Raw genomic sequence first — 27,433 nt, forward strand, 5'->3', positions numbered from 1 at the left:
ACTTCCCTGGCGGTCCAGTGGTTAGGACTCTGCGCTTCCATTGCAGGGGGCACGGGTTTGATACTTGGTCGGGGAACTAAGATCCCACATGCCACGTGGTGTGGCCAAAAAAAAAAAAGTCAACTTCAAAAATATCATATGGGATGGTTACACACTTGGTAAAGCTGTAAGGAAGGGAATGATTTAACACAAAATGCAGGATAGTGATAATCTCTGAGGGGAAAGAAAGGAGGAGGACATTTGGGGCAACAGTAATGGTGAAGTCATATTTCTTAAATTGGGTGTTGAATACAAGGATGTTTATTTTATTATTCTTTAAATTGACTTATTCTTTTATGTTTGTATGAGAGGTGTTATAATTTCAAAAACCAGCCAACAGCCAAATCACATTATTTTATTTAACATAACTCCTTTGTTTCCATTATAGTTTTGGCGTCTATAGCCCTTTCCTAATATTGGGCATTTAACAATCAATAACTTAAGGTTTTATAAAAATCAGTTATTTCTGTAAGATTTTCAATTAATGATAAAAGCTTAATTCTGTTCTTTGTACAAGTCTGATATGATAGTCATTGTCATTTTAAATTAGAAATTTATTTTCCTTATATTCAATTTTTATTTGAATTTTGAAGTATAGTTATAAATACTTCATTTGATGGGTGTTTTTACTTTTAAAAGAAGTCTTGAACAAATGTTTAAATCAAATACTAAGTAATTCAGCCTTGATGATTTTCATTTTTCCTGGCAGCTAGCATTGGATATGTGGAGGAAATTGATGGTTGAACCACTTCAGACCATCCTCATCCGAATGCTGCTCCGAGAAATCAAAAAGTGAGTACTGACATTGATCTTCTTGAGTCAGTTCTAATTTGCTGTTTGAAACGGTCTAAAATAGTGACCAGTTGCATGGCTGTCAACTGCACATGGGCCTCATTTTACTGTAACAAGCCTCATTTTCCATTCTAATGCCAATGTTTTAAAATCGTTTTATAATCTTTTGGTTTTGGGGGGCAGATTTCACTGTGACCTAATATGCTTAGTAAATAAATAAGTCCCTGAAGGAAGTGACTTGTTTTGTAATCCTGAAACGTCGTGGATCTTGTAGGCAGTGCTGAGTTGTTTGAACGTATTCTCAGCTGAAACCCTGATGACGATAACCTACTCAGGAAAACAGATTCTTCCAGTTGTTGGTCACCTTAATAATCAGTTAACTTGTGAGGTAAATTTATGAAAAAAGGGCTTCCCACTGTCCTCATGGCCCAGAATGGTTGACTCTTTACCTAACTGCTGTGTGAATAAGGTTTGGCACCAAGTAAGTTATCCTGTGGAGTCCAGAGGAGAACATTCTTGGTCAGCTCTGGCCCAGAAGATTCTTACTAGACCTCAGCTCTGGGGAATCAGAAACTGAAATCGCTCACACAGATAAATTTTAGGTGACTGGAACTACTGTGAAAGGAATTCTGTAGACCAATGAATTGCTGTGTGATAATGGCCACTCCCTCTGAAACTGCTTTCATTAAGAAGACCCAAATATGGAGTTTTTTATGTGAGGAAAAAAGCAGAGCGTTGTTCTTACTATGGGGCTCCTAATAAGAAATAAGAGGTTAAGAAAAAAAGCCACAAAAGGAGAGACTATTTTAATATTTAATGTTAACACCAAATAGAAAATATGTGGTAGGAGTTAGTAACTTGGTTTTTAAAAATTGTCACTCACGCTTTTCATGATTCCAGTGTTTCCAAAGGTGATGAGAGAGAGGAAAGGCAGTAGTGAAGCAGTAGGGTGGAACAGTTTTCTTCCTTCCTCTTTCTCCACTGAACTATGACTGACTAAAAGAACACTTCCAACAAGAGTTACAGGCTCTAGTATAATTTCCTTTGCTAAGAAATATTAGCTTTCTTCTTGACTTGGAATTCAGCTATTTTACATTAAAAGTATAATGAAAATATTGTTATAATTTTCTAAATGCACTTTTAATGAAATGTCTCTTTAATATAATTTTGATCCAACCTAGTAAATTTTCCTTAAGTGTGATTGTTAGCTTGTTAAAAATGAATTTTATGAAAAATTAAAGAAAATATAACTGTGAGAAAAATAAAACAACAGTAGGATACTAATTCTGGAAAAGACATAGAGACTATATGTTTAGAGACATTAGGGCAACTTGTTTTGGTTTTGTTGTTAAAATCAGTTTCCATTAAAGTATTATTCAACATGCTTTACTAATATCTCATTTATTTTTTATGTCTACTCTATTAGGTAGGTATTGTCTTACATTTTACAGCTAAGGGTACTAAGGCTTAATAATAATAATAAAATATGGAAACTGTGTACCAAGCAGTGATCTAAAAACTTTACCTGTGAATCCATTTAATCTTCACCCTAGGTGATTGGTACAGTTTACCATTTTACAGTTGTGTTGCTCTATTCAGCTCCCATCTTCTTAATTCCAGAGATTCAAATCTGGAATTTTTAACTCTAAATCCATTATGCCTGTCATTTCAATCCACAGAATGTTTCTTCTACTCCTAGCTCCAGTACTTTAGCTTAATGATGAATATATTTTGGTTTTATAATGCTTTGAGTATTCTAGTGTTTTCACACGTATTTTCTTTATTTGATCTCAAGGAGGCCAGGCAGGTTTTATTTATAAGTAAGCAGATTGAACTTCAGTAAGGAAAAATGACTTATTGAACTTGATGTAGGTAGGAAAGAGACTCCATGTCTTTAAGCTTCCAATTTGGGTCTTTCTGCTACATTGCTTTAACATCTATTTACCCATTGTCATGTGAGATATCATGGACAGATAGGGTGACAATAAAGCATGATGAGAGAGTGGTAAATTGCCCAGAGCACTGGGAAAAGTAGATTGAAAAAGGTGAGATGAAGTAGAGAGGATTATACAGTGAAAAGATTTCAGAGCAAGGACAAATGACATGCCGGCAATCCCTGATAGATAGACCTGGTTTTATTCCTGCCTAGATAGGTCTCCCTTAGTGCTAACATTATTTAATGTAGTCTAAGAGGTTATTTTTTTATCATAATAGCCAAGAGTTGCTAAAAGAAAAGACATGTGTCTTTCCTAGTTCTTAAATACATTTAGTACTTGGTACACTGTTTACACTTGGGCATCAAAATTTTTTAGATACTGCTGCTTTAAAACTGTTCCCAGGGTTTTACAGTTTGTTTAGCCCTGTGATTCTTAAGCACTTGTCCTTTAGCTAAAATGCTTGCTTCCACCACTCAGGTGCTTATCTGATACTAATGATAACAGCTCTTTTCCTACAGCTTGGGTTAGATAATCCCTACCTCAGTTAATTGTTCTTTATTTTACCCAAGTGATATACTTTCTCCATCTTTTCGCTGTGTGCTCTTAGCTTCCTCAGTAGATGAATTAATTTGGTTAGCACCTTTAGGAAAAGAGTACTTCCTAATGTAACTTTGGTTGTGCAGAGGTATATTTTATGCTGCACCATCACCTGCATCTCTAGGAGTTTTTGTATAGAATCACACGTAGAACTGTCCTTCATTTTCTTATTGTAAGAGACATATACAGATCATAAAAATTCCCCAACTCACAGGTAGTGTGTTGATCTTCTTGGAAGATTTCAGAAAGTTGAGGGCCATCTCAGCCTTGAAAGAGGTAAAGTTATCTGTCAAGCTAATGGAGGATTTTTTCTTGTGAAATCAAAATGTTCTGCTAAGTGAAAATTCTTACTAGGCATGAATGCTGAAATGCTCAGTAAACTGTAATACAATTTCATGGCTTTTGAAAAAAGTTGTAATTGGGTGGAGTGGGGTTTCTGTAGATCAAAAAAGACGGTCTAAAAAGGTCACAGGCAGGAAAACAAGACAGCAATATAAAGTGACGTAAAAGGCTAAACGACCATGTATCCTCTGCTTTTAAGGTACAGACTAGGTCCAGGCTCTTTTTTTGATTAATTGTATCCTATAAAGGTGGCTTCTTTTGAGGTATATAAACGCTACAGGAATAATCCCAGCTTCATGCATTTTAGAGAAACTGTTTCAGTGAAGTACTAGATTTAAAAGTGGAATGTAGGTTGCAGAATTTTTTTGTTTGCTTAAGAGAGTCAATGAAACAATTGTTAGTTTAATTTTTTTTCATGGTATCATGAAATCTGTACACATAAAATTTAATTGATAATCCAAAAGTAAAAGTGCTCCTCCTATATTAGGAAGAAAGAAACAAGTGATGTAATCATAGGTTGTGTATCTGCATGTTTTCACAGTGTCTGCTTCACTAAGGAAAGATAAAAGTAATTCTATTCATATAATAACTTGTCTTTTATAATAAAATAGAATTGCCAATTGGGACTTTCAGCGTAGTAACAACCTAACATTGTTTTTAATTTTAATAAATAAAATGCTGTAACTTTGTGGATCTAAATGTTACAGTGTAAGAATATGAAATTAGAGAGAAGAAAGTAGATACATTTTTAAATGCAGGTAAAAGGAATTGCTTAGATGCTTAAAGATACTGTTAAAAACACAGACTTTTTAATGCTAAATGGATTCAGAATTGCTTTCCTTTTTTCCAGTAGCTCTGCAGTTAACTTTCTAGTGTCAAGTAGTCTTTGAACAAAAATAGAAACTTTAATTTTTTAATTTTCAAAATTTTTAAAAACATATTTTATTTATTTATTTTTGGCTGTGTTGGGTCTTAGTTGCTGTGCGCGGGCTTTCTCTCTAGTTGCAGCGAATGGGGTCTACTCTTCGTTACGGTGTGCAGGCTTCTCATTGCAGTGGCTTCTCTTATTGCGGAGCACAGGCTCTAGGCGTGCGGGCTTCAGTAGTTGTGGTGCGTGGGCTCAGTAGTTGTGGCGCACGGGCTTAGTTGCTCCACGGCCTGAGGAATTTCCCCCGACCAGGGCTGGAACCCATGTCCCCTGCATTGGCAGGTGGATTCTCAACCATTGCGCCACCAGGGAAACCCCAAAATAAAAACTTTAGCAAGAGGGAAGAGATATGGGAACATATGTATATGTATAACTGATTCACTTTGTTATAAAGCAGAAACTAACACACCATTGTAAAGCAATTATACTTCAATAAAGATGTTTAAAAAAAAAAAACTTTAAAACTTTAAATAAAATTCTTTCTTCCCCTTTGAATTAGGAAAATTTATAACATAGGCTGCTATGGCTGATTTGTGTTTTCTCTGGCATGTTCATATGTTTGTTATTCTATTTCTCAACTGTTAAGAAATTATAGATTTCATTGAGGAAAAATATCTTGGATAAAAATAAAATTTAATGTAGTAGTTTTTATTCTTTTGTATCTCAGTTTCTGAGAGATGTTTTAAATTTCCCAGCTCATTTTAGATTTATGGATTTTCATCCGTGCAGTTGTTAGTTTTTGTTTTATGAATTTTGAGGCTCTGTTGTTAGTTAAATAAATATCAGGATTATTCTGTTCATGGTTAATTGTTTTTATTGTTATGTAGTAACTTTGTCTTGTGCTCTTTTTCCATATTCTGTCACATATTAATATTGTTATAACAGTTTTCTTTTGGACTTTTGGGTATTTTGCTGTGTGCGTGTAAAATTAAATATAGATACAGGAGGCCATACAACACAAATGTACAGCTTAATGAATTATTATAAGGTGAATGTGCTTGTTACTGCCACACAGGTTAAGGACTAGAACCAGGCCAGCCTCCCCTGAGACCCTTGTGTGTGTCCCATCCCCTCCCTTTCTCCCATAGTAACCACTACCCAACTTTTGAGGCAATCACTTTCTTCTTCTATTTCCTTATGGTTTTTTCACCCATGTGTGCATTCCTAGACTCTGTAGTTTAGTCTTGTCTATCCTAAAAAAAACCTTCATACATCTTTTAAATCTTTTAATCAATAGGTTTCTCCTCCATCCTTTTTTTTTTTTTTTAACTTGTAACTTATTTGTTCATGAATCCTGGCCATTTGATCTTTAGACTTTACCACCGTCTGGATTTTGCTGATTGCATGCATGAGGCCCATTTATACGTGTTTCTTTGTCCTCTGTTTCCTATAAATTGGCAGTTCAGTGTTTTACTCAGACTCAGGTTGGTTCTTGCAGGCAAAACCACAGATATTTTATTCTTTGGTAATGTCTGATTTTTCACTCTTTTTTTGATGTAAGCAGCCACTGATGCTAAATGCTGACATCTTTTAGTATACTGGGGTTTGTAAAACGATACCACTTTAATTCTGTCATTCGGTTTTCATTTTTTAACTTGAAACATTTTACAAAAATATTCTTACCCTTATCTAAACTATTTGGTTATCATATAGGAAAGGCGAAATAACTTCTTGTTTCTTTTCTTTTCTTTACCCAGTTGTCAGGATAATGAGTTGGTTTGCTGTCATGTTCAAAAAGTGGCCAATTAGCTTTTTTTTTTCAACATACCGTGATGAAACTTATAGACTTAAATATATTTGATTTGTTCCTATTCATTGTCTAACTTTATTAAAGTTTAAATAGCCTCTCTTTGGTTAGTTGGTGCCAGAGTCTTTTTGAAGTGACCCTAGTCATCATTGATAACTTTCTTGCTATCTAGTAGTATGTCAGGATATTCCAGGCTTATCTTGTACATTTTCTTCCCCAGACCTGGTACCAGCTACTCAGTGAAAAACTTAGTTCCAAATACACAAATGATATGTAAATGCATTCTTGAAAAACTTTGAGTGTTCCAGATCCTTTCCTCAATCTTCCTCTCCGCAGAGGTAATCCCTGTGATCATCTGGTTAGCTGTCTTTTCACACCTTTTCCTGTGAATTTTTATATCTATGTAGAGAAATAAATATGATACAGAATACAATACAGAATATTGTTTTTTCTTTTTTTAAGTATAGAAATTTTTCTTTTTTTCTAACTTCTGAAAATCATTTATGACGTACTTCTTTTAAAATTCAATTTTATATCTTGATAATTTTTCTATGTTTGTACATAGAGATCTTCCTCATTCTTCCTAAACTCTATAGAATATTTGGTATGGCTCTACCTCAGTTTTTAAACTCTTCTCCTAGTAATGTCTATTAGGTTGTTTCCAGTTTTTCCATTACTACAACTCTTGGTTCTGTCATGCACAGGTGCAGATGTTTGGAGCCATAGAGTATGTGCATTTAGAATTAATGTTGCCCTCTGTAAAGTACCTGTTCTTCCAAAGGCAGAGTACGGGAACCCGTTTCTCTACTACTCATCAAGTCTTGCCAGTCTGAAGGTGAACTGTTTCCTTGATTTCCCAGTGCCTCCTGAGGTGCTCTGGGGTTGGGGCCAAGCAATCTGGGCACAGTCTGGCGCAGTCTGGGTGCAGTCTGGGTGCAGCCTGGGTGCAGTCTGGAGCAGTCTGGGGCAGTCTGGAGCAGTCTGGCGCAGTTTGGGGGCAGTTTGGCGCAGTCTGGGTGCAGTCTGGGCGCAGTCTGGGCGCAGTCTGGAGTAGTCTGGGGGCAGTTGGGCGCAGTCTGTGGGCAGTCTGGGAGCAGTCTGGGCGCAGTCTGGCGCAGTCTGGGCGCAGTCTGGAGCAGTCTGGGGGCAGTTGGGCGCAGTCTGGGGGCAGTCTGGGAGCAGTCTGGGAGCAGTCTGGGCGCAGTCTGGCGCAGTCTGGCCACAGTCTGGGTGCAGTCTGGAGCAGTCTGGGGGCAGTTTGGTGCAGTTTGGGCGCAGTCTGGGAGCAGTCAGGGTGCAGTCTGGAGCAGTCTGGCGCAGTCTGGGCGCAGTCTGGAGCAGTCTGGCACAGCCTAGGGGCAGTCTGGGGGCAGTCAGGGTGCAGTCTGGTGCAGTCTGGAGCAGTCTGGCGCAGTCTGGGCACAGTCTGCAGCAGTCTGGCGCAGTCTGGAGCAGTCTGGCGCAGTCTGGGGGCAGTTTGGCGCAGTCAGGAGCTGTCTGGCGCAGTCTGGGTGCAGTCTGGCGCAGTCTGGAAGCAATCAGGGTGCAGTCTGGCACAGTCTGGGGGCAGTTTGGTGCAGTCAGGAGCTGTCTGGCGCAGTCTGGGTGCAGTCTGGCGCAGTCTGGAGCAGTCTGGAAGCAGTCAGGGTGCAGTCTGGTGCAGTCTGGGAGCAGTCAGGGTGCAGTCTGGGAGCAGTCAGGGTGCAGTCTGGCTGCAGTCTGGGCGCAGTCTGGCGCAGTCTGGGCGCAGTCTGGGCGCAGTCTGGCGCAGTCGGGCGCAGTCTGGGCTCAGTCTGGGCGCAGGCGCTTCCCTTCCTCGTGGCACCACACTCACTGCTCCTGCAGGGATACGCAGAGCAGCTAGTCTGCTGATGACCTCGCTGGTTTTGTGCTAACCCGCTTTCAGTAACACCACTTCTTGCCCGTCCTCCTTCACTATCTTCCACCCCCTCCTTTTAGCGGTTCTTTTCTTGTGCATTTTGGTCCGTAATTTTGTTTTTCTGTGCTATCTAGTCTTCATTCTGTTTTTTCAATTTCTACAGGTCCAAGGGCTACAGCCAACAATGGAGCGTTAAAAAGTATCCTTCCTGTCACTTCTCAGATTTGGAGTGAGAGCAGGAGGCTGCGTTTAACTTGTTGGAACCATATTCTCATTTTAATCATAGGGGGTGAATGGGAGTTTCACCAAGAAATTAATTTGCCCATTGTCACATATCAGAATCAGGACTTTTGAGAGTTCCAGCCTAACTTTTAATGACCATCACAAACCTGGTCTGCCCTCTAAAATGCCTTGGTTTTAAAATCACAGTTAGTGCTTTTTTTGGTCTCTTAGCTTTCTTCTCCTCTCTAATTTATTGAAAATGCTTCCATTTTGCGCCTATCTGTACTTAAAATACTAGCTTATTGATGGTTTACTCATGTACCAGGCAGTGTGCTACATACTTTCTTGGATTATGCATAATCTTTACCATATCCTCGTGAGAGTAGGTACATTTCTTACCCCCACTTTACAGAAGGGGACATCTCTGAGTACTAAAGGTTAATAAGCACCTGCACAAGGTGACATATTCTGCAGCCAGAACTTGAACCTAGGTAGTCTGACTCCAAAATCCTGGTCTTAGGGGCTACAATAAACTGTTCCTATTAGTTCCCATCCTCCCAACTGAGTGATTTCATTATGATTGTTGTAGGCATTTTCCACTTAGTTCTGTCAAGATCAAATAATGAGCCATATTCTAAAATAAAAATTCTTCATATTCTTTTCTCAAAGCTCGTCTCTTGGGATCACTGTTCTTAGGTGAGACCAGAGCTTATTCAGATAACCAGCTTAGTCATTGCTTTTATATAGTACTAACTTAGCATCATTTCAGTTTATTTTCATTTTCTGTCAGCCTAATAGAAATAAATTACACTGATTTTCTATAGTACCTTTTGTGCAGTTATCAAAGTGTATGGTGAATTGAATAATTATGCCTAAGAGTTTCTGAGTTCAGATGTTCTTCTTACAGGAGAGGACAATTTAGTTATTAAGCAGTAGGAATGTCGATGTTCTTTCTAGGCACTACCTTACCTGATTCCAGCTTCTCTGGGCCTTTTGGGGTCAGAAACAAATGGCAGGAGTGCTGAGAATAGCAGCAGTGGACGTTTTCCTGGTGCTGAGCAGGGACAGTAGGATTTGGTCATGAAAATAATTTTAGGTAACCTGATTTTCCAAATATTTAGATATTTCTCACTTTTGACTGATTTTCATTTGGTCCCAGACAAAGTTAAAAGGCAAAAAGTGATGTGCTCCAAATCAGTGGAATAGGTTATATCATTATTTCAGCAGATTTAATTTGGGCTTAAGAGGGAAGGTCAGCAGAGGAAAGGAGCTCACCATGTGTCACCTTGTATGAACTCATCGTTCTTATTAGTTCTTATATCAAAATGTAGACTTTGTAACTACATTTCTGTGACTGTCAGAAGGACTGTAGCCATATTAATTCAAGCACAACAAACTTTTCCCAGAATATCCAGATAATTAATGGGAGACAGAAAGAGGATTAGAGGGAGGCAGAGGCAGGGAGGGACACTGATACATAAAGGTAATTGCCACAATACTTTTCTTAAATGTTAGAAAATCTTTATATCCCAGTATGAAAACCAGAAGATTTTACTAGGAAATGATGATAATATATTTTTCTGTTGCTTTCTTTGTAAAATAATTATTACTTCAAAGAAAAAAACTATTTTAAAGTGAGGTGGAAGATTACCATGGAAAGGTAAACCTTTGACTGTATAATGGTTTGATTTGAGCATTATTACTGGAGTCAGAAACTTCCAGCATAGAGCCAGACCGTTTTACTGTGGCTTTAGGCCCACTCTTATTTTTTTCCTATTTCATTTTCCTCTTTCTGTAATTATAAAAGCCAAAATTCACCTATATTTCTTATTGTGATTAAGACTTGCATCACAGTAGTACCCTTGACTAAGTAGGAACTTATCAAAATGTCACATGAATAATTGAGATGATTTTAGATCCCTTTGTAACTGTAACAGAATATAGAAATATTAAAACATATCTCACTAAATTTCTAAGTAGAGAAATACCTTTGTGCTTAAATGAAAGCAACTCAGTGGCTCAAGCAGACCTCTTAGAGAACAACAGTTATTAGTCATTTCACTGAGCGATATATTGTATTAGAGTGTACCTTTGAGGAATGAGTCTCATCAGATTACTGTAGGCATACTTGTGATGGTTCAAAGACTGCATTCTCAGACCACATCCTCTAGTAATAGAGTTTGTGGTGAGTGAAATTCAAATATTCTTAACCACTGGTATTTAAAGTCTTGAATTGATGGGCTCACAGCTACTCTATTAAAATTGAAGAAGTATCATCTTAGTGTCAACATAGTATCTTTAATTTTACAATTAAGCTTTTCTGTTGTTTATTGGAATGACATCTAATGTGTATATAAACTATCATAAATATTAATTCAGTTGCAGTATGAAAAATCATTTTTAAGCATCATGTGCATTGAGCTTTAAAATGCCTTATACATAATGTGATTAGACCAATAGAATAAGCAGCCATATTGTGGCATACTTTGGTATATTTCCATAGATATTTGTATTCTCAAGAATGTTTTGTGTTATACCTTGTTTTAGTGATCGTGGTGGAGAAGACCCAAACCAGAAAGTAATCCATGGGGTTATTAACTCCTTTGTTCATGTTGAACAGTATAAGAAAAAATTCCCCTTAAAGGTAAAAAGCCTCCTTTAAAAACATAAATAATTAGACCTTTAATTTCTTAAGTTGCCTGTTCTAATTTTTTAAATATGATTTATTTAATTGATTTATTTAGTTTTATCAGGAAATCTTTGAGTCTCCCTTCCTGACTGAAACAGGAGAGTATTACAAACAAGAAGCTTCAAATTTATTACAAGAATCAAACTGCTCACAGTATATGGAAAAGGTAAGAAAACATTATGTAACTACATCATCTAGTATATATCAGGCGTGGTTTTATTTAATATTAGTTATCTTAGTTAATGTATTTTTTTGGTGTAAAAAGTTCTGTTTTTTTGATCATTACGCTGAGTTATAGTTAATGTACAACACCTATTGATAAATCATTGTTCCTGCTATGGCATTTTCCATAGAAAAGGTGCTATTCCAGTTTTCATTGTGGTTGATGCTTTCTGATAAATCCTGATTGCTGGATTTGCTTGTCTTTAAAATTAATATATATTCATATTCTTGGCAAAATAAACTATATTTTGTGCTTAGTAGATAAGGGAATAGGATAAGTACAAAAGCTAGGGGTTGGGGTTTTTATCTTCTTCTAAAATGGAAGGAAAAAAATTGTAAAAATATAATAATTCTAGATACTTGATCTTTTTGGTCTGTTAAGTTTGTGGAAGGCTGAGAAAAACCTCCACGAGAAATTTTAATCATTAAACCAACACATTGATAACCATATTTATAATTCCATGTATATTTTCTCAGTAAAAGAATAGTGAGATTATAAATTCAGTCATCAGATAAGATATGTTAGAAATTTTAACTAGGTTTTTTCATTGGCAGTGTTGGATTTCAAGCATTTTATTATCAGATGATTTTTGTTAGTTTGTTTACCTTTAAGAAAGGTAAAATGGGGACTTCCCTGGTGGCGCAGTGGTTAAGACTCCACACTCCCAATGTAGGGGGCCTGGGTTCGATCCCTGGTCGGGGAACTAGATCCCACATGCATGCCGCAACTAAGAGTTCGCATGCTGCAACTAAGGAGCCCGCCTGCCGCGACTATGACCCAGCGCAACCAAATAAATAAATAAAATAAATAAATATTAAAAAGAAAGAAAGGTAAAATGTTTCAAGTGGAATAGCTGTAGTGAGGCTTCCATAGGCCATAGGTCAGGAAATATCAGTACTTACTGATACGATACAATGGTGCATATTCCACAGAGCCCAGGTCCAGAAGTCTGAGTTGTTTAATTCTTTTCATGCTTTGTCACTCTTTAGCTCTGGGATCTTGAGGAAGTTATATAGGACATTTTCCTCCATTAAGTGCAGGCTACACTAAGTCAGTGGGTGTTAGCACTTAGCCCTTTTTACATCTTAGACTCTTGTTAAAGATTCAATGATCCAGTCCTGAGAAGTGCACACAGAATATCAGGGGTGCATACTCTCATCGTTATATCTGGCTCTCAAAAACAGGCTGTTGGCAAACAATGGAAACAACCCAAATGCCTTTCAGGAGTTGAAAAGACAGGCAAAATGTGTATACATACAATGGAATGTCATTCAGCCTTAAAAAGGAATAAAGTTCTGACACATGCTACAACATGGATTAACTTTGAGAATATTATGTTGAGTGAAATAAGCCAGACACAAAAGGACAAACATCATATGGGTCCACTTATATAAAATATCTAGAATAGACAAAGTCATAGAGACAGAAAGTATTATAGATTAGAAGTTATTGGGAGGAGAGGATAGGGAGTTATAGCTTAGTGGTTACACAGTTTCTGTTTGGTGTAATGAAAAAGTTTTGGAAATAGACAGTTGCACAACATTGTGAATGTAATTAATGCTACTGAATTGTACACTTAAAAATGGTTAAAATGACAAATTTTATGTTACATATATTTTACCACAATTTAAAAAAACTAATAATGTAATATACCAAAAACCACTGAATTGTATACTTTAAATGGGTGAATCATATGATATGTAAACTAGATCTCAAACTATTAAAAGGAAGGCCACTGGAGATTATGTTTGGAAAATAACATTTATAAGAATAGGTCATTTAATTAACAGACAGTTCATGTGGCCTTCCTACTTCCCTTTCTGTATCTTTCCTCTAGTTTTGGCTTTTTCTGCCAGCTACAGGTGGTTTATTTGAAGCCCTGCATTGAGGCACTCCAAACTTAATCTACTTTTTATTGATATGCACACTGCCCCCCGTTTTCATTATTTTATTTTTTTCCTTTTCTCATCCTCCCTTGCCTCCCTCAGACCCACATTCTAATTCATTTTTTATTTAGTTAATCCATAAGCAGGTTAAAGTCATGTTTGTATACTAAATATGGCTAGGTCTGTTTTTCTTTTGAGGTAGAAGTTAGCCAGATTCTCTGGCTATTATCTTTATTATCTGGTTCTTGTTGATGTTAACCAGTGTATTATTTGTACCTCAGTGCTTTTTTATAGGATAAGCTTTAATAAAGGTCTTGATTGAAATATTTGACTATGACTAAATTTTTTTTACTTTAAAAAAATTTAATGGAATCTTTAATGTGATAGTTTACTATCATGTACATACTGTTTATGTTTGTAAGATGAATCAACATAAAGTAATTAGCTTGATCCAGTTGATGTAAATTACTTTTTAGTTTGAGAGTTAAATATTCATGAAGTGACCACCTATTCTGTTTTTTAATGATCTTTACCCATGTTTCCTATTGCATATAGGTTGTCTATATGTAGGATGATTGGGGTCAATAAATGAGGACAAAATGCAGACCATTTAACTTTTCATAAGACCGTGCTGTTCATAAGACAGTGCTGAAATGTATGTGACATCTAGTAGCTTAATAAAATTTTGAAATGACTTACGGAATGTGAGTTTAAATTAGTTATATAATTCTTATTTGTAAGTTACTTTGCCATGTAAGTTACTTATTGATATTACAGGTGTTTTCTCATAGTAGTTTCTGACTGTAAGAATATATTTCTAAAGGTTCTAGGTAGATTAAAAGATGAAGAAATTCGATGTCGAAAATACTTACATCCAAGTTCATATACTAAAGTAATTCATGAATGTCAGCAACGAATGGTAGCAGACCACTTACAGTTCTTACATGCAGAATGTCATAATATCATCCGACAAGAGAAAAAAAATGGTAAGTGATACCAAACATCAATGTGAATAGAAATTAAATTATAAACCCACTTTTTACATCACCTTCCAGCTACCTTAGACTTCAAACATATTTAAGTAATAGTCTCTAAAATATTCGATATGCCTTTTTACAGATATTAATAATCTATTTTAAAAGATTGTTTTGGAAAAGTATATTTTCAAACTGTATTCTAAAGTCAAAAGAAAAACTGGGAAAATGTGTTTGCACATTTTTAAAAATCACAGGGGCTAATTTCCTGAATACATTAAGAGTTTCTAGTAAATAAGAGGAGAAAAGACAAAGAACATGAAAAGGAAATATAGATAGATTTTAAATATATGGAGATGCTCAGTCTCACTCAAAATAGGGGAAATACAAAATGAAAATACAATGAAATGTTAACAATAAGCAGTGAATAAAATGGAATTTTTTAGAAAAAAGCAATAAGGATTTTTAAATAGCAGGGAATAAATGTAACAAGATATGTGTCAGACCTACACAGAAAACTAAACATTGTTGAAAGCAACATTGATTTATAGATCCAGGGCAATCTTCTCAAAACCCAAGATTTTTTTTTAAACTCTGAAACTCTGAAAGTTATACTTACTCTTCAAGACAATTTTGAAGAGCATGATGCGAAAACTTTGCGGGATAGCATGACTTGTAAAAACCACAGTAATTAGGAATATGAGGCGTTGGTGCAACGATAAGCAAAGAGACCAATGGAATAAAATAAAAAGCCGAGAAATAACCTATGCATGTGTAGTTACTTCATTTAAGACTAAGGCAGTCCTGCAGAGCAGTGGGTGAAGGATAGTGTTTTGAACACACAGCGCCAGGTCCGTTGGATATCCATGTGGGAAAAAAATGAAATTTGATCTCTACCTCAAACACCATATACAAATTCAATCAATTCATTTTGGGCTTTTGATCTCAATGTAAAGCAGTAACACTTCCAGAAGATAATATAGGAGAATAACTTCATGACCTTGGAGGTAGAGAAGAATATTTTAAATAAGACACAGAAAGCACTAACCACAAGGAAAGATTGATCAAGTTGACTACTTTATCATTAAAAACTTTGGATCATTAAAAAACCATTAAGACCATTGGATCATCAAAATAACATCACAATGACAGTCATAGGACAAAGGAGCCAAGAATACACAATGGGGAAAGGACAATGTCTTTAATAAATGTTTTTGAAAAAACTGGACAGCCACATGCAAAAGAATGAAACTGGACCACTGTCTTGCATCATACATAAAAATTAACTCAAAATGAATTAAACACTTGAACCTAAGACCTGAAGCCATAAAACTCCTAGAAAAAACGGCGATAAACTCCTTGACATCCGTCTTGGTGATGATTCTTTGAATCTGACACCAAAAGCAAAGGCAACAAAAGCAAAAATAAACAAGTGGGACGCCATCAAACTAAAAAGCTTCTGCACAGCAAAAGAAACCATCAGCAAAATGAAAAGGTGACCTACTGAATGGGAGAAAATATTTGCAAATCATTTATCTGATAAGGGGTTAATATCCACAATATATAAAAGACTCATACAACTCAATAGCAAAAAGACTGATTAAAAAATGAGAAGATCTGAACAGACATTTTTCTAAAGAAGACTTACAGATGACCAGCAGGTACATGAAAAGGTGCTCAACATTATTAATCATCAGGGAAATGCAAATCCAAACCCCGGTGAGATACCACCTCACACCTGTTAGCATGGCTGTTATCAAAAAGACTAGAAATAACAAATGTTGACGAGGTTGTGAAGAAAAGGGAACCATCGTGTACAGTTGGTGGGATAAAAATTAAAAATAAAACTATCATGTGATCTCGCAATTCTACTTCCGGGCATTTATCCAAAGAAAACAAAAACACTAACCCCAAAAAATATATGAACCCTGTTCATATATGTTCATTGCAGCATTATTTACAATAACCAAGATAAGGAAACAACCTAGGTGTCCATTGATAGGTGAATGGATGAAAATAAACACACACACACACACACACACACAGAAGTATCAGCCATTAAAAAAAAAAAATGAAATCTGCTATTTTGCAACAACATGGATCGACCTCGAGGGCATTGTGCTAAGTGAACTAAGTCAGACAGAGAAAGACAAATATCATGTGATCTCACTTATACATGGAATCTAAAAAACAAAACACACGAACTCATGGATACGGAGAAGAGCTTGGTGGTTGCCAGAGTCAGGGGGGATGGGTGAAGGGAGTCAAAAGGTTTAATAACTTCTAGTTATTAAAAAAAATAAGTCATGGGGATGTAATAATGTATAGCATGATGACTATAGGTAATAATACCATGTTGTATATTTGAAAGTTGCTAAGAGAGTAGATTTTAAAAGTTCTCGCAGATATCGTATAATGACACTTATATGTGTAATCTAGAAAAATGGTATAGATGATTTTATTTACAAAGCAGAAATAGAGGCACAGAGGTATGGATACCAAGGGAGAAAGGGGTGTGGTGGGAGGAATTGGGAGACTGGGATTGACACATATACATTATTGATACTATGTATAAAATAGACAACTAATGAGAACATACTGTATAGCACAGGGAACTCTACCTAATGCACTGCGGTAACCTAAATGGGAGGGAAGTCCAAAAGGGAGGGGATATCTGTATGTGTATGGCTGATTCATTTTCTTGTGCAGTGGAAGCTAACACAACATTGTAAAGCAACCATACTCCAATAAAAATTAATAAAAAAATAGAATAAAAATTTAAAAATTCTCATCACAAGAAAAAAGTTGTAAATATGTATGGTGACAGATGTTAACTTGACTGATTGTGGTGATCAGTCTGCAGTATATACCAATATCATTATGTTATAAACCTGAAACTAATATATGTCAATTATACCTCAAAAAGAAAAAAAAAAGACAGTCATAGGGTTATATATTTGCAATCCCTGAAAAAGGTTTATGTCCGAAATATAAAATAGTCAAGAAGTTTGAACAGGCACTGCAGAATAGAGGATATCCAAATGGCCAATAAACATATAAAAAGGCTCTCAATCTCACTAAAACAGAGGAATGCAAATTAAAACCAAACTAAGGTATCAGTACTTAATCACATTTTGATATAAAATGAAAAAGACTGAAAATAATAAGTGTGTGGAAGTGTGTAGAGTAACAGGAACCTGTTACACGTTGGACCTAGAGTATAAATCAATGCAACCACCTTGAAACACTGCCAGTGAGTGACTGCTAATGCTGAACAAACACATCTCTTACGGTCCAGCTGTTGCTCTCATAGGTGTTCAACCCCCCCCACCCAAAATGCATGCACACATGCACAAAAAGACATGCACAAGCATGCTCACAGCAGCATTGTTTGTAATAGCTCCAAACTGGAAACAGCTCAAATGTCCAGTAACAGCAGAATGAATTAAAGTACCGCATATTCACACAATGAAATATTATAGGAGAGTGAAAAGGAACACATTATAGCTGCATACAACACAGGTGAACCTTATGAACATGTTGAACCAAAGAAACCAAACATGCAAGAATTGTATGATTTCATTTGTATAAATGGTTCAAAACAGGCAAACCGAACCTGTGGTTTGGTTTAATTTAGTAAGTAACTAATCTGTCACGACAGTGATTACCGTTGCAGAAGAACAGGAGGGGTAGTGATTGGGAAGAGGTATGAAGGGGACTTCTGAGTGGAGGTCATGTCTGTTTCTTACTGTGGGTGGTGATAACTTTGGGAGGGGGGTTCACTCATGATAATTCATTGAGATATACACTTATGGTTTGTACATTTTTCTGTATGTGTGTTATACTTCAGTAAAAAGTTTAAAATAAAAACCACTACACTGAGATATCATTTTCCACCTCTCAGTGCAAAGATCAAAACATTTGTTGGCAAGGGAGCTCCTGGCCACTGGGAGCTCTGTCTAGAAGGTCCTTCTACAAGACTAAGCTTTGCATGGCAGTCCCACTTCTAGGGATTTATACTGCAGATATTCTTGCCCATATGCAGGATTATTAATTGTAACATTGTAATATCAAGAGATTGGAAACAACCAAATTCCCATCAATTGTTAAGTAATTGTTGTAATGTAGCCATAAAATGGAGTGCTAAGCAGTTGTAAAATATGAGGAGATGCTTTGTGTACTGATGTAAAAAGATCTCTAAGTCAAGATGTTGTTTATAGTACATGAAATACGCTACACTATTTGTATAAAAAGGGGCAGAGGGAAGAATAGTGTATTTGCTTGAATGGGTAGGAAACAGCTTTGAGAAGATACTAAATAACCACAACATTGCTTTCCCAGGGGAAGAGGATGGGGTGATTGGGAGAAAGGTGTGGGGATCTGGCTCTGCAAACTCTTCTGTAATTCTGCATTTGGAACCATATATTACCTATTATATTAAAAACATTTTTAAACTATTTGGAAATTTAATAATAAATTTCTTTTTCCCCTCAGACATGGCAAATATGTATGTCTTACTCCGTGCTGTGTCCACTGGTTTACCTCATATGATTCAGGAGCTGCAAAATCATATCCATGATGAGGGCCTTAGAGCAACCAGTAATCTTACTCAGGAAAATGTGAGTTACATAAGGAACTGGAAAATTTTTCTCTTAATCAGATTATCATGGAGTTTTTCTTTTGACTTTACTGTTTAAAAGCATGAAAGAAAAGTCCTACCATGCCAATAAATGAAACGTCTTTATTAAAATGTTCAAACCTAGAAGTTGTTGGACACATTTTGGAATTATCAATTATTAGAAAATCAATGAATAAGATAAACTTCTTCCTACACACTGTCGTGTTCATTTAGCAATTGTTAATTAATTTCTCACAGTAAAGTATGTTTGCTGTTTCTTTTTTTTTTTAATTAATAATTAATTTTTGGCTGCGTTGGGTCTTCACTGCTGCGCGCGGGCTTTCTCTAGTTGCGGTGAGCGGGGGCTACTCTTCGTTGCGGTGCGCCAGCTTCTCACTGCAGTGGCTTCTCTTGTTGCAGAACACGGGCTCTAGGCGTATGGGCTTCAGTAGTTGCAGCGCATGGGCTCAGTAGTTGTGGCTCGCGGGCTCTAGAGCGCAGGCTCAATAGTTGTGGCTCACGGGCTTAGTTGCTCCGCGGCATGTGGGATCTTCCTGGACCAGGGCTCGAACCCATGTCCCCTGCATTAGCAGGCAGATTCTTAACCACTGCACCACCATGGAAGTCCCTGTTTGCTGTTTCTAAATAGTCTTGTTTCTGTGTAACTGGCATTAATGTTTAGTTAGTTGTAGTGGTAATGGTATTAATCAGTGATAATATAGACAACTTACAATTTGATTTCCTTTTACACGCCCTGGATTTGATAGCCCAGGAAGCAAATTTGGATTAAAACTATCTTCCCTAAATATATGCTTCCTACCCAAAATACCCAGCAGTGACCTTCATATCCCTAATCCCCATCTTTCTCAAGAGTTCCCTGCCATTTAAATTACTGTTTACAATAAGGTGTCTCCTATCAAAGTGTGCTCCTATTGTCAAATGTTGTTGGACCACCTTCTTTGTTTATACTAGTGATGGTTGACAAATAAGATAGACATGACATCACATGTCACTTCTCTTTCCTATGTAGAGCTGTTTGCTCCTCCTGTAATGCAGTGATCTGTGTATAGACCTCATTGTTCAGGAGCATTTATTAAATGCTGATCTCCTTAGTTGTAGATTTATTTGTCTTTGGCAGATAATTCTTAGATGTTATGTCCTGCCACAGTAATGCATAAACTTTCCCATTTTTTGTAAAACTATTAATTTATATTGCTTAGATCTAATAGCCTGTATTATTTATTAGGTTTCTTAGTTTATATTAGTTTTACAGATTCAGGGTGTGGAATGACATTGGGCATAGAGGCATAGAGTTTGGTGTCAAGGCCTAGGAGATGCAAATACGAGAGAATGCGTTTGTAGGAGACTCAGATAATTTTAGCTGACTTGGAAGTCTTAGGTCTAACTTCATAGTTATCTCCATTAAGAATGAAAACTCGCTTTTGCACTACTAGGTATTTCTTCTCTCTGAGATGTGGGGAACTGTACTGCCCAACTCTAGGGGTCTCAATTTTCACAGATAATGGCTTTTTAACTTCTCCTCTCTCTCTCAGCCTTCAGTGGCTTTGAAGGCCGTTTTTATTTACATAATCCTCTATGAAAGTGATAGGCCTGGTAGTTCTGAGATTGTATCTTGTTACACTTAAGATACAGAATTCCAGCACCAGAGAGAAGTGTTTTTTCCATGCGTTCTTCTGGCAGAGGAACTACAGTCCTGCATTTCCAGTGTTGAATGACAGCTAATTTCAACATCAAAGTTTTAGATTTTTAAGACCGTCTTAGCTAAAAACATTTTTTGAGGTTGTGTGTCGTGTGTAACATTATTTGCTTAGGGAAAGCTTTACTCTTAAACGACTCTTCACTAAGCCAAATTATACCCTTGAACTTCTTAAAATGTGGTTTTGTACTTTGTATTTCATATTTTTAGATGCCAACACTATTTGTGGAGTCAGTTCTGGAAGTACATGGTAAATTTGTTCAGCTTATCAACACTGTTTTGAATGGTGATCAGCACTTTATGAGTGCGTTGGATAAGGTAACTTTTTAATACATATATCCTTATCTATATATAATTTTCTTCATTTAATCATTATTCTTTAAGGTAGTTTCAGAATTAGGGCTTCTAATTGTGAGATTTCTAATCTGGAGATGGAGATTGACCTTAACCAACCAATTTCATAGTGAAAGTCAAAATAGATGTGTGTAACATAACTTTTAAGTGAGTAATTGAATGATTGAATTGAATGCTTGAATTATATGGGAATTGAATTTCCCATGATTATGCTATAAAAGGAGACTTGTTAATACACTAGTATGTTCTGAAAAATACATGTATAATTTTAATATTCTTTAGTGCTCATTTTTCCTTTGAATATAATACTTAGGCTATAATGAATAATATTTGAAAGAAAAGTAAATATTATATTTTACAAATTTTTGAATTTAAATTTGCCTACATGGTTGTTGTAAGATTTTTAAAAATATAGCCTTATTTTATGTGTGTTCATTATATAATTACCATGAGGGACACAGCAAGAGGAGTTTACCCTTTGTTAGATATGACAACAGTATTAACAAACTACCCCCAAAATGCCATGTTTTATGTAGGGTAGTAATTTTTGGACGTACAGATTATAGCATATATTGAGCCAGCTGTGTTTTTACCCTATTAATGGTGGCTAATTCCTGGTCTGTCTTCTATATAGGCCCTTACATCAGTTGTAAATTACAGAGAACCCAAGTCTGTTTGCAAAGCACCTGAGTTGGTAAGTTTGATGGTTGCATAAATGTAAACATATGAAAAGTCAGCATTAGAAAATGCAAACTGAGGTGAATGTCAAATTAATTTGTTTTTGTAGCATTTTTTTAAAAAGTAGTTGAAATTAATTATTAAAAATAAAAACGTGTCAACACTGTATATCATTTGGCTTTTATTTAAGGAATGCAATAGGTCATCTCTGTAGCCTTTTCGTAAATAATTGAAGGAGAAAATATTCCATTTTACAATGTTTGGGTTTGAAAGTATGACTGCTTTAAAATAATTTGCATTACTTTTCATGGAGATTTTATTTTATCTGAGATCTAAAGGGAATTTGATGAAAAATGTTTGATAACCTTTAAAGGAAACTTGCTTACAAGGTTGTTGTGAGATTTTTAAAAAGTACTTACGTAATGTCAGAAATGACAGAACTGCTCAAAACTCACCTAGGTGTTCCATCTAAATTTAATTACTTATATCATTGCTGTATTGATCATTCAGCGTTGTTTAGATTTTTTTTTTTATAAATTTATTTTATTATTTATTTATTTATTTTTGGCTGCGTTGGGTCTTTGTTGCTGTGCATGGGCTTTCTCCTGTTGTGGCGAGCAGGGGCTACTCTTTGTTGTGGTGCGCGGGCTTCTCGTTGCAGTGGTTTCACTTGTTGCAGAGCACGGGCTCTAGGCGCACGGGCTTCAGTAGTTGTGGCACGTGGGCTCATTAGTTGTGGCTCGCGGGCTCTAGAGCGCAGGCTCAGTAGTTGTGGCGCACAGGCTTAGTTGCTCAGCCGCATGTGGGATCTTCCCGGACCAGGGCTCAAACCCATGTCCCCTGCATTGGCAGGCGGATTCTTAACCACTGCTCCACCAGGGAAGTCCTAGATTTTTTACTGTTTATGGTTTTTTAAAAATTTCCCTGATGACATATATTTCAAGTTCTTTAGTGCATGTCCATGATTTTTAAAACATAAGTTTGAGGATGGCAAAGACTGTGATCTTATTTTGTGTCGTTGCCACTGTGCCTCCTTTGAGAAGGGCCCTCTGTAAGCGTTACTGTCAATTTCTATTTGAGCTCGCTAAGTACTGTGACAACTTGCTGAAGAAATCAGCCAAGGGGATGACAGAGAATGAAGTAGAGGACAAGCTCACGAGCTTTATTACTGTCTTCAAATATATCGACGATAAGGATGTTTTTCAAAAGGTAAGTTGTGAATCGAGAGGTTTTATGTGTCAGCTTTGATTTATTTTTGAACTTTAAATCATCAGAAAGGAAGTAATCTTTTAAAATATTTTTTAATGTAGTTCTATGCAAGAATGCTGGCGAAACGTTTAATTCATGGGTTATCCATGTCTATGGATTCTGAAGAAGCCATGATCAATAAATTAAAGGTACTGTAGGCCTTTGATATGATAATGTCCTAGAAATTATTCCACTAGCACACAAAGATGTTCATTGTAGCAATATGAGTAATAACAGGAAATAATTCATCAACAGTTGACTGGTTAAATGTAAAGTGGTGTAGTCTCATGGTGGGATATGCAAATGCTGTATTAAAGGACAAAGTCTCTCTATATGTTGATATAGAATCATCCACAAGATAAAGTGTTAACTTTACAAAAGACTTGTATTACTTATAAACGAACACACCTAAAATATTCCGTTAAATACAAGTTTTGTGGAGTGCATTTGAATTTCAGTTCACTTTTATGTCATTTTAGCTTACACACTGATGAGATAAGCAGTTGCTAATTTTTTTTATCCTGGGTTATTCAGTAGTTGATAATTTTCCTGCATGGTATACATTGAATATGTTGTCCTTTTTAAATATACCAAAAATAACTTACCCTTTAATTTTTAGAGGTAATGTTAACAAAGCTTTTTATATCCCAAGATTAGAGATCCAAATTTTCTGACCTGGTGATGACAGAGTTTTGAATAATTTCAAAGGAATAGATTTCTTTATTACTCAGTTGATGGTGTTAAAAATCTGCCTCAGTACCCTCCTTTTTAACAAATATTCCCAGTTATCTTTCATGTATATTTGATACTATCTGTGAACCTTATAAGGTATCTTACATTTAGTAATGGAGCATTTTGTAGTGTTGAAATGATACACAGATTTATAGAAAAGTTCTTGATTTAAAGGGAAATTTGTTTCATAAATATTTGTTTTCATTCACTTATTTAATCTGCATTAAAAAAAAAAAGGAATTTTTGAAAGGTTTTGAATAGCTGCTTTGGGTCATGAATAATACAGGCCTTTGGTGTAAGTGTACAAGCAGGACCTTTGACCATAGACCTAGCAGTAGCAAAACATTCTTAATAATCAGTATGGTTTATTATTTTTGTTTTTAAGTCATATGTTTTTTAAAACTTTCTTTTACAGCAAGCCTGTGGTTATGAATTTACCAGCAAGCTACATCGGATGTACACAGATATGAGTGTCAGTGCGGATCTCAACAATAAGTTCAACAATTTTATCAAAAATCAAGACACAGTAATAGATTTGGGAATTAGTTTTCAAATATATGTTCTACAGGTATGAATATGTGTTTCATTATGAGCATTTACTAATCATTTCAAATACTGTGATACGAAGGATTAATAGATTGATGCCTGATTACCTTTCTTTCAATCAGAATATTATAGCTTCTAAAGTTATATGTTATATTGATCTGGAATGAACCGTGCCTTGATAGTAATGCTGGTGGGTTTTATCAACATTTTGAGGAAGGAGAAAAAGGTGCTTTAGTTGCTTAAATCATTTTATAAACATTTACTTTCAAGTGAGATGTTTAACTATTTGACTTTTCTCCTTCTAGGCTGGTGCATGGCCTCTTACTCAGGCTCCTTCATCTACATTTGCGATTCCCCAGGAATTGGAAAAAAGTGTACAGATGGCAAGTTGGCAGAAAATATATTGGAAGACCTAAGGAATTTTAATAATTATCTTCACGTTATATCGCTTTAAATATTTCTCCAAAGTCTTGAGGGCTCACGTGATATAAAAATATATTCACAAATTATGGTTATTCTGCCTTGTAGGAAGACTGTAAATTATTGTAGTTTCTAATATTAAAACTAAAATGCTAAGGGTGTCAGTTCTTTGTCAGAGCATGTCTCTTATTCTTAGTAAACCTGTTATCTGTCTTAAGTAGTTCTAAATTACAAAAATTTTGATATTATAAGAAAGTTTAGAATCCAGTACTTAAAACAATCATTTTCTAATTTTTCATTTGAATATTGAGCCACCTTTATAATTCATTTATCCCTTATAATAGTTATTTTTATTCTGGGCTGTAATTTAGGTAAATATATGTAGAATGTGAAATATTTTAGAAAAAATAGATTGAAGCTGGAAAATTCAAGTAAAAATGGCTTTAAAGTGTGACTGAATAGAAACCATAGACTTCTTACCCAAAGCTTTTAAAGAGACTGTGGAGACTACATCTTTAACAGCTGTTGAGATGTAACTTGTACCATACGGCTTAGTCATGTAGTCCTGTAGTCATTGTATCAGGGTGCCGTAACCAAACACCACAGCCTGGATGGCTTATGAATGACAGAGATTGATTTCTTATGGTTCTGGAGGCTGGAAGTCTGAGGCCAGGGTGCCAGCACGGTGGGATGAGGGCCTAAGGTGACAGACTTCTTGCTGTGTCCTCACATGGTGGAAGGGGCTAGGGAGCTCTGTGGGGTCTCTTTTATAAGAGCACTAATGCCATAGATGAGGGCTCCATCTTCATGATCTAAGCACTTCCCAAAGGCCCCACCTTCTAAAACCATTACATTGGGCGTCAGGATTTCAACATGAATTCGGGGAGACACAAACATTCAGGTCACAGCACTATACAGTTCACTCAAAGTGTACACTTTCAGTGGTTTTCAGTATATTCACAGAGCTTTGCAACCACCAGCACCATTTTAGAACATTTTAATTACCCTAAAAGAAACCCCCTACGCATCAGTAGTCACTCCTCACCTTCCCCAATTCCCTCCCCTCTCCCTAGCCCTAGGCAGTCTGCTTTCTTTCTCTGTAGATTTGCCTGTTCTGGACATCTCATGTAGAGCTGTGTCACACGTGGTCTTTTGTGACTGCCTTCATTCACTTTGCAGAAGAATGTCAAGGGCCATCCATGTTTGAGTCTGTGCCAGTAGTCCATTCCTTTTTATTGCCAAATAATATTCCATTGTATGGAGACACCACATTTTATTTATCCATTCATCAGCTGTTGGACGTTTGGGCTGTTTTGACTTTTGGGTGTGTAAGTAATGCTGCTATGAACATTCATGTACAAGTTTTTGAGTGGATGAACATGTTTTCGTTTCTCTTGAAACTGACCCTTTTTGATTATCTCACCAAACGAGGCTTATCTTTTAATAGTCTTTTACTTGGGCAGTAACTTGAGGTTGTGAACCAGTGAGTTATGCATATGTTTATGAAGTTTAAAATGAAAATGGTATTTCATTACACTATTTACTAGAGATGTTCACAGTGTGTAGTTTGAATCATTACGTTATGTATGTATGTTATTTTTGCTTCTTTCAAAATAAGGATTATAAATCAAGTAACACAGTGTAAGCTCCGGAATCATAACTCCTGATTTTAAATGTCTGTTCTTCCGTTTACTGTGCTCTGTGACTTTGGGCAAATAACTTCCGAATTTTTTGTTAACTGATAATACTGCTACTCAGAGTGTTAATATGAAGATGAAATATGTAAAGCGCTTAGTCTGGTATATAAGAAGTACTCAATAAATGCTGAAAGTAGAAGTAATAGTTAATAGTGATAGTAGTGGTAATAGCAGAGTAGCCAGGTAGATTTCAAGATACCGTACATAAGGTGGACTTTCCGAATAGGAGTCTGATTTAGGACTTTCTGCGTCCTTGAAAAGGCATGATAGTGCAAACCATCTTAGAAACTTCATGAAGAAGAGCATTTGTTTGGATGGGCAGAATATGATCCCAGGGCAGGGGATGGGGTAACCAGGTGTAAAGCACTTTGATGTATTTGTGACCAGGCAAGAGAAAGAAAACTGACCCCTCACCTTTGACAGTCTTAAACCTTATTTCTTCTTAAGAGCCTGCTTTTCCAATCGAAATTAAGGGACAGGGTGGGGGCTGGCAGAACTAAAATCTCCTTTAAGTTTGTTATTCTTCTCTTTCTCCTTGAAATAATTATTTTCCAGTAATTATTGGAATACTGGAATCAACCCCTTAAACTTCATTTATTAACATATGACCTTCCCCCAGGTTCCAGTGTCCTCATTTACAAACAGGAAGTGGGTTCCTTTCTGACTATAAATTATGATTCCAAGCATATCATTCTCTCAGTTTGGACTTTCTCTAATTACCAGTAGAGGGAGTTTGTCCTTACATTTCTCCTAGTAAATCCAAGTTTTCAGTCACATAAGAATGAAAATCCATCTGTGTATTTAATAGTGTACAGTTTTTCACATGTAAATTAATTCCTCTTGCTTTAATGATCATCTATATATTTCCCATCTTTCCCTTAAATATAGCTGTTTATCAGAAATCACATCCATTTTACATGTATCTTAAAACTATGGAAATTAAGCTTTAATTAAAAGCAATTTATTTTGGGGACTTCCCTGGCGGTCCAGTGGCTGAGACTTTGCCTTCCAGTCGGGGCAGCTGGGGACGCGGGTCGATCCCTGGGTGGGTAGCTAGGATCCCACATGCCTCGGGGCAAAAAAACCAGAACATAAAACAGAAGCAATAGTGTAACAAGTTCAATAAAGACTTTAAAAATGGTCCACATCAGAAAATCTTAAAAAAAGT

The 27,433-nt window shown here is 36.2% G+C and overlaps 1 protein-coding gene across 4 annotated transcripts in view; it reads left to right on the forward strand.

Annotated features, from left to right (window-relative positions):
* Window positions 1-27,433, forward strand: part of CUL2 (cullin 2) — an 81,865-nt gene that overhangs the window by 42,280 nt on the left and 12,152 nt on the right. For all 4 annotated transcript variants that reach the window (XM_068560752.1, XM_068560744.1, XM_068560734.1 and 1 more), the window contains exons 6-16: window positions 749-831; window positions 11,031-11,127; window positions 11,228-11,338; window positions 14,105-14,267; window positions 18,750-18,874; window positions 20,801-20,908; window positions 21,579-21,638; window positions 22,703-22,831; window positions 22,933-23,019; window positions 24,018-24,170; window positions 24,454-24,531. In XM_068560752.1, coding sequence (XP_068416853.1) covers window positions 749-831; window positions 11,031-11,127; window positions 11,228-11,338; window positions 14,105-14,267; window positions 18,750-18,874; window positions 20,801-20,908; window positions 21,579-21,638; window positions 22,703-22,831; window positions 22,933-23,019; window positions 24,018-24,170; window positions 24,454-24,531 — 1,194 coding nt within the window. The remainder of the gene's footprint in view (window positions 1-748; window positions 832-11,030; window positions 11,128-11,227; window positions 11,339-14,104; window positions 14,268-18,749; window positions 18,875-20,800; window positions 20,909-21,578; window positions 21,639-22,702; window positions 22,832-22,932; window positions 23,020-24,017; window positions 24,171-24,453; window positions 24,532-27,433) is intronic.

The sequence above is a fragment of the Eschrichtius robustus genome, chromosome 1, assembly GCF_028021215.1.
Source record: "Eschrichtius robustus isolate mEscRob2 chromosome 1, mEscRob2.pri, whole genome shotgun sequence".
Lineage (NCBI taxonomy): Eukaryota > Metazoa > Chordata > Mammalia > Artiodactyla > Eschrichtiidae > Eschrichtius > Eschrichtius robustus.